Source organism: Terrapene carolina, unplaced genomic scaffold (assembly GCF_002925995.2).
Source record: "Terrapene carolina triunguis isolate 2854851 unplaced genomic scaffold, T_m_triunguis-2.0 Scaffold28596, whole genome shotgun sequence".
Classification (NCBI taxonomy): Eukaryota; Metazoa; Chordata; order Testudines; family Emydidae; genus Terrapene; species Terrapene triunguis.
In genome coordinates, this window is record NW_020692947.1 from 1,363 (window position 1) to 8,830 (window position 7,468).

The following is a 7,468-nucleotide window of genomic DNA, read 5'->3' on the forward strand; positions in this document are numbered from 1 at the left end:
GATAGATAGATAGATAGATAGATAGATAGATAGATAGATAGATAGATAGATAGATGGTATCTATGGGGATGGATGGATAGATCGGTGGGTGTCTATGGGGATGGATAGATTGATAGATTGATAGGTGTCTGTGGTGATGGATGGGTTGATAGATTAGATAGGAATTATTTGCTCTTTAATATAGTTCTCTCTCCAATCTCCAGGCTTTCACCTTCCACCCACTATTAAATATTGGGGTCTTTACAAAACACTGCACTGCCAACGGCCTTCCTCACTGCCTCCTGAACTTGCCTGTTCCTCAGGCTGTATATGAAGGGGTTGAGCAGAGGGGACACCACCGTGTTGAGAACAGCTACAGCCTTGCTGAAGTCCAGCCTGCCACTCCACATAGGTTTGACGTACATGAAGATGCAACTCCCGTAGGTGATGGAGACCACAATGATGTGAGAGGTGCAGGTGGAGAAAGCTTTCTGTCTCCCCTGGGCAGATGGGACGTGCATCACAGTGGAGATGATCTTGATGTAGGACACAAGGGTGATCGCTAGAGTGCCCAGCACTGAAAGCAGAGCTGTGATGAAGCCCATGTACTCTATGAGCCATGTGTCTGCACAGGCAAGCTTAATCAATGGTGTGCTATCACAGAAGAAATGGTTAATCACATTCGGGCCACAGAAAGGCAACTGGAACAGTACAATCATCGGAGCAATAATAAACAATATGCCTCCAATCCAGGAGCCCAACGCCAAGAGAGTGCAGACTTGACCGCTCATGATGGCTGTGTATTGTAGAGGGTTGCAGATGGCCACATATCTATCAAAGGACATGACTGCTAACAGAAGGAACTCGGTGGTACCCAGGATAAAATAGAGAACGGATTGAGCAAAACACCCAATTAAAGAAATGGTTTGACCGCCTAATGCCATGTTGGCCAATGCTTTTGGGATGATAACAGAGGTGAAGCTGATTTCCAGGAGGGAGAAGTTCCGGAGGAAGTAGTACATCGGGGTTTGGAGACGCCGGTCCACCAGGGTGATAGTGATGATAAGAATGTTGCCTGCGATGGTAAAGAGATAAGCGACTAGGAGCACCAGACACAGCAGGAGCTGTAGGCGGTGGTCATTGGTGAAACCCAAGAGGATGAACTCCATCACCACAGTTCGGTTCTCCATCTTTCGACATACAAAAGCAGTTCAAGAACAGTGAATAGCACAATACGGAAGAGGGAGCAGTCACAAGCCTACATCCCCAAGACCTCATTCCCCAAACCTGCCTTCCATCTGCATCTCTAGGGGCTTCTCTCGGCCCTTGTGTCTCTGAGCGAGTCTCCAATGTCCAGTATGAGTCCTGGGCCTTGTTCGGGAATTGTCACTGGAAATCAGACTCCGGAAAAATGTTAAACTCCTTGGGGAAGATCCTAGCACAGACTCTCTAGCCTCTAGGTTCTTCTGTAATAATAAAACGAATGGAACTGATCTTAATTATAATAATGGAGAAACTGAGCTTCAATCGATAGAGAATATATACTATAGTTATATCTCTTTTCTCATAATGGAATGGGACAAGTCGAAAATCTGGTCAGTTTTTAAGTTTCTCAGGGCAGACACTGTCCTTTTGAAATACATATATATGGAGTTACCAGCAGGCTGATGTCAGATTGGGGGATCAGCATCTGAGGTAATATATGGGCAACATTTTCGAAGGAGCCTAAAGGAGCTAGGCACCCTAACCTTGATGATTTTCAAACCAAGAAATAAATTCATAACAAGAATGGTTTTTTTTTTTTAATGCAGAGCTCAAAAAGGTGGAGAGATTGCTGCCCATCATGCTGCCCAATGTTGCCTCATTGTTTCCTTGTGCTCCCCTGTCTGGCTGTATCTGTTTGTCAGTCTCTTGTCTTATAGAATAGTAGGACTGGCAGGGACCTCGAAAGATCATCTAGTCCAGTTTCCTGCACTCATGGCAGGATACATATTATCTAGACCATCCCTGACAGGTGTTTGTCTAACCTGCTCTTAAAAATCTCCAATGATGAAGATTCCACAACCTCCCTGGGCAATTTATTCAAGTGCTTAACCACCCTGACAGTTAGGAAGCTTTTCCTAATGTCCAACCTAAACCGCCCTTGCTGCAATTTAAGCCCATTGCTTCTTGTCCTATCCCTCAGAGGTTAAGAAGAACAAATTTTCTCCCTCCTCCTTGTAACAACCTTTTATGTACTTGAAAACAGTTATTATGTCCCCTCTCAATCTTCTCTTCTCCAGACTAAACCAATTCAGTTTTTTCAGTCTTCCCTCATAGGTCATGTTTTCTAGACCTTTAATAATTTTTGCTGCTCTTCTCTGGACTTTCTCCAATTTGCCCACAACTTTCCTGAAATGTGGCACCCAGAACAGGACATAATACTCCAGTTGAGGCTTAATCAGCGCGGAGTAGAGCGGAAGAATTACTTCTCATTTCTTGCTTACAACATTCCTGCTAATCCATCCCAGAATAATGTTTGCTTTTTTTGCAACATTGTTACACTGCTGACTTATATTTAGCTTTTGATCCAGAAATGACCCCCAGATCCCTTTCCGCAGTACTCCTTCCTAGGCAGTCATTTCCCATTTTGTACTGTGAGCTGTTTGGGAGGAGGACCCTGTTTTTGTTCTGTGTTTATACAGCCCAATTGGGTCCTGTTCCATGACTGGGGCTCATAGGTGCTACCTCAATACAATTAATATGTCAGAATAATAACAATTAGCCTGTGGAACTCACTGACACAAGATGTCATTGAGGCTCAGAGTTTAGTTTAACAGGCTTAATAAAAGGCTTCAATATTTACATGAATAAGAACACCCCATGCACGTCCATCGGAGAGGATGTTTTCAACCAGTTTGAAAGGACTATAAATCCTATTGCTTCAGGGGATAAGCCAACTTCATTGACTCATTTATTGCAGGACCAGGGTTTTGGCCATCTGTGTGTTCTATCTAGGGACAATCCCGATATTCAGGGCTTTGTCTTATATAGGCTCCTATCACCCCCACTCCCTGTTCTGATTTTTCACACTTGCTATCTGGTCACCTGAGGTCTATCAGTCCCTAAACTTGGGCTTGTCACAGTTCAGGGAAACTGCACCTGTATTCCCACTCTAGGCTCCCAGCTTTTCAGCTGCCACTTTTCTTGGGCAGAGACCCATGACTCTCACCTTCCTGTCTGGGTTCTTTCCAGGCTGCATAGTGCCCTGCAGACACTGTGAATTCCCCAGCAAGTCAGACTGCCTCAGCAGGTCGGCTTTGTCTTCTCCTCAGAGCCTATCAACAGTGTAGCCATCCATAGGTGTAAGCTATCGCCTAGTCCTGTCTAAGCAAGCACATTTATTCTTAAAGTGAAAACATTAAAACATTAACATTACAGAGAAAACATTAAACCAATAAAAGACCCTGCACACATGCTAAGAAGCGGTAATCAGCCAGCCAGCATTCCCCTCCCAGGGCGATGTTTCAAAAGGGCACGTCTTTGCATAACTGGTAATTTGCATTCATCTCCCCCCAAGATATTTCCTAGGAACCCCACTTTACTCTGCTTGTCCAGCACATTGTTTAAAATAGTCCTTTTATGCTCATAACACTTCCCCAGGGTCACGCCAGCCAGGGAGCCCCATGAGAGACGGTATTCACAATCCCACAGTCACAGATAAACTTTGCATTTTTAATACACTGGACCCCAAAGATACTTAAACTTAATCCAGTTAGGTTTGTTCAGGAAATGACCATTCTCTTCAGAAGCTCTGCTGTCTTTTTCATGGAGTATTTTCTTTGCACTGGTTCAGACAACATAAGCAGGAGGATGTGTCCTTCCTCCTAGAACATTACATACATGTAGATACATGAATGTGAGGCATAGACACACATACTCACCATTCAGGGGGTGGATGGACGGATGGTTCTGGGACAGAATTCCTTCATACTTTGGGGATTGTGATATCTTTTTCGTGTGTGTGTGTGGGGGGGGGGGTCACAAAATCTCAGGCAAATGAAGTATCCCCAGGCTAGGACAATCTCCTCTGACAAGGTTTCCTTGGTAACAATTAATTGTGTGCTGTCTCCAAAGACACTACAAACCTGATTCTTCAACTCTGCAGATGCGTATGACCTGGAGACACATCAGGTGCTGCCTCTTATAACCCTACACAGCAGTGGTTTTCAACTTGTGGACTGCAGACCCCGGGGATCTTCAGCCTGGAAATCTTAGATATAAAGTGGTCCACACCTGCATGCAAAATCTTTTAGGAGTCTGCAGATGAAAAAAGGTTGAAAACCAACTGCTAACCACCAAGAGCTGCACCATTCATCTTGCTTTAGCCAGGAGGCTCTCTCGATCCCTCGGTGTCATTGCAGTTGAAGACAACGCAGGGTTCCTCTGTGCTAGCGAACAGTTCCTGCTTCACTCACTAGGAATATATAACATTTGGGATCACCAGCATTATTCCTATTGGTCATTAGTAGGCTCCCAGGAGACAACCCAGCTGGCAAATCGGCGGAGATCCCAAGTGTGTGTCACTGTTGTGTGAGGACGAATCAATCCATTCTTTATCTTAATTTATTTCATAGAATCTCAGGGTTGGAAGGGACCTCAGGAGGTCATCTAGTCCAACCCCCTACTCAAAGCAGGACCAATCCCCAGACAGATTTTTACCCCAGTCCCCTAAGTGGCCCCCTCAAGGATTGAACTCACAACCCTGGGTTTAGCAGGCCAATGCTCAAACCACTGCGCTATCCCTCCCCCCCTCTCTGGCCCAGCTGCACATGTAGTTCACCATCAGTCAGAGGTTCTTTGGGAGATAGAACGGTTGTCACAGAACTAGCATTCCATGGTGTTTGCAGAGAAAGGAATGTGCAGGGGGATGGAGGATCTGCCTTTGAAGACAGGGAGAGGGAGGTGCAGGGACAAAGGGGAAGCAGACTGTGCCCCAGTACTAGAAGAGGGGATATCTGGATAAGCTGAGCCTACCTAAGCTTTAGATAGGGCAAATATGCACACAAGTTCTTTCTCTTTCTCATGCTTTGATTCCTATATGAACATAAGAACGGCCATACTGGGCAGACCAAGGGTCCATCTAGCCCAGTATCTTGTCTTCTTGCATTGGCCAGTGCCCGGCATTTCAGAGAGAATGTACAGAGCAGGGCAATTAATGAGTGCTCCATCCAGCTGTTGAGAGCAAATCACACTTGGTTTTGAAAAGGCTGATTTCTGCCCCTGGGTTCATGTCAGAGCTCCTGAAGGGATGTCTGGCGGGCAGCCAAATCCAGTTGGTCCTTCTGAGTAAACCCTGTCGATACACAGGGACCTGTAGGGGCCCAGTCTGAGAGCGAGAGAATCATGAGATGCCACCTCAGTGATGTGAAGGCAACTTTAGTACTTGATGTCCTTCATGACCTCGGCAGTTCAGGTTTTTGTTTGGTTGTTTGGTTGGTTTTTCCAGTTTTTCCAAATAATGAACCTTGAATGTTGTTATTTATCTGCTATTTCCATCTCAGGCATGTAGTTACAGATGTTTTGTTTCCTTATGTGTTTATATTTCCTATCAAAACAATAAAAAGAAGGTTTAAATAAAGGCTCACTCATTCACACCGTGGCGGCTGGCTTTCTCCAGTCTTCCTAGTTCTCATTGCAATAGGAGAACCACCGACTGCCAGGGTTAGAGAGACTGAAATAACATTGGAAATAAAAATTGAGACAGCGATGGCAATTTACACTAGCTGAGGATCTGCCTTTAGTTACCTAAATAAATACAACGGGATGGGAGATACAACGCTAAAAGAATGATGAGGATCTTTTCGCTATAATGCAGGATGCAGGATGCTTTGACAGACAAGAACTTGGGCCACCTAGATAGGTCCTTTCTGACCAGTGAATTGATTTATTCCATATCGATCAATCCCGCTGTACACCCTTCATTTCCGTAGAGGTCTCCTTAAGGGCCTCCTTAACCTCTTTCTTTCTCAGGCTGCAGATCGGGGGATTGATCAGGGGTGTCAAGACAATGTAAAGGGCAAAATACACTTTGTTTGGGGCTCTCGTGGCGCTGGTGTTTGGTAACATATAGACAGTCATTAGGGTCCAATAGAAAATAATAACCACGATAAGGTGGGAGAAGCAGGTGGAAAAGGCCTTTTTTCTCCCGCTGGTGGAAAGGTTTTCTCAGGATGGTGGAGATGATATAAACATAAGATGTCAGGGTCAGCAGAAATGGGGGAGCACTGTCTCTGGAGGTGAATATACAGGTCACTGGGGTAACCAAACTGGTGTTGCTGCAGGAGAGTTTAATCACTGGGGTAAGATGACAAAAAATGATCAATTTCAGTAGGGCCACAGAAGGCTAATTGTGGCACAAAATATATGAATTAATTAATATGGTAATAACTATGAGGACCTTATCCAAGATCTGGCTGCTAGCTGGATACATATGGGTGACGTAGTGCAGGGGTTTCCATCCCGGTAAGTAGCGATCATCAGACATCACAGCCAGCAGGTAACACTGAGAGGTCACTCACAGATCAAAGCAGGAAAACTGTAGGATGCCTTGGCTAACAAATGGTTCTGTCCCCCGCCGGGAGACTGGGCAGGAGGGTGGAGGGGTAGCAGGTCTCCAAGCAGGACAAGTTCCCCAGGAAGATGTACATGGGGTGTGAAGGGGATGATCAGCCACAGCCAGTGCAACAATGAGCATGTTTGCCATCCTGGTGACTACCTCGGTCACTAGAAAGAGCAGGAAGAAAAGAATTTGGCAGTTCATGGGGATTCCCGAATCCCAGCATGATGAATTCTGATCGATGTTTGATTTCCCCCTTCTCCTCTCGCCATGAGGTGTACGTCGATTTCCTCTTTCGCCTCTCTCCATGTGGTGTATCTAGTCATAGAGAAAAAGTACTAATTCACTAGGGAGTTTGCTGCACAATGAAGTTGGGTGGATTTCCATCCATTTGAGTCCACAAAAATTCACCTGGCCAACTGAGATTAGAGTTTATATTCCCTCACAACCAAGAAACGGTTTCACCCCCAGGCTTTGCACCAGGTTTTGGAATGGAGAATCCCCACTTGCCTGCCCAAAAAAGCAACAACGCAGTTCATTGATCACTTTCTGCCCCTGCCCACAGGTGGTTTTTCATTTACAGATTAATAGTGGTCCTGGGGACCTTCAAGAGTTTAGCATCTCTGCAGGCCACAGAGAACTTTCAAGAGCTCAATAGGGCTAAAGGAATCCCTAAAGTGTAATAATCATAGAAAACACTTCAGCCAGGTGGTTATTGAACAATGCCCTGTATTAAAAGAGTCGTCACTGATAGTATTGGTAGTTAATTCTCTTCTCACCAACAAAGATCATTTTGCTAAAACCACCACCTTGGGATATACGAATGAATGAACAAGGTTTGATTATCAGTGCCTAATAAAAACTTGAAATAGTTCATGTTAAATATAGAGC

The 7,468-nt window shown here is 45.0% G+C and overlaps 1 protein-coding gene across 1 annotated transcript; it reads right to left on the bottom strand.

Moving 5' to 3' along the window:
- Positions 1–224: 224 nt before the first annotated feature.
- On the bottom strand, positions 225–1,169 carry LOC112125210 (olfactory receptor 49-like). Its single transcript, XM_024223647.1, has one exon. The coding sequence runs from the start codon at positions 1,167–1,169 to the stop codon at positions 225–227; it is 945 nt and encodes a 314-aa protein (XP_024079415.1).
- Between the last annotated feature and the right edge of the window lie 6,299 nt (positions 1,170–7,468).

What these genes read in the sequence shown, in the direction of transcription:
- LOC112125210 (XM_024223647.1), bottom strand. Translation starts at nt 1,169, where the DNA reads ATGGAGAACCGAACTGTGGTGATGGAGTTCATCCTCTTGGGTTTCACC.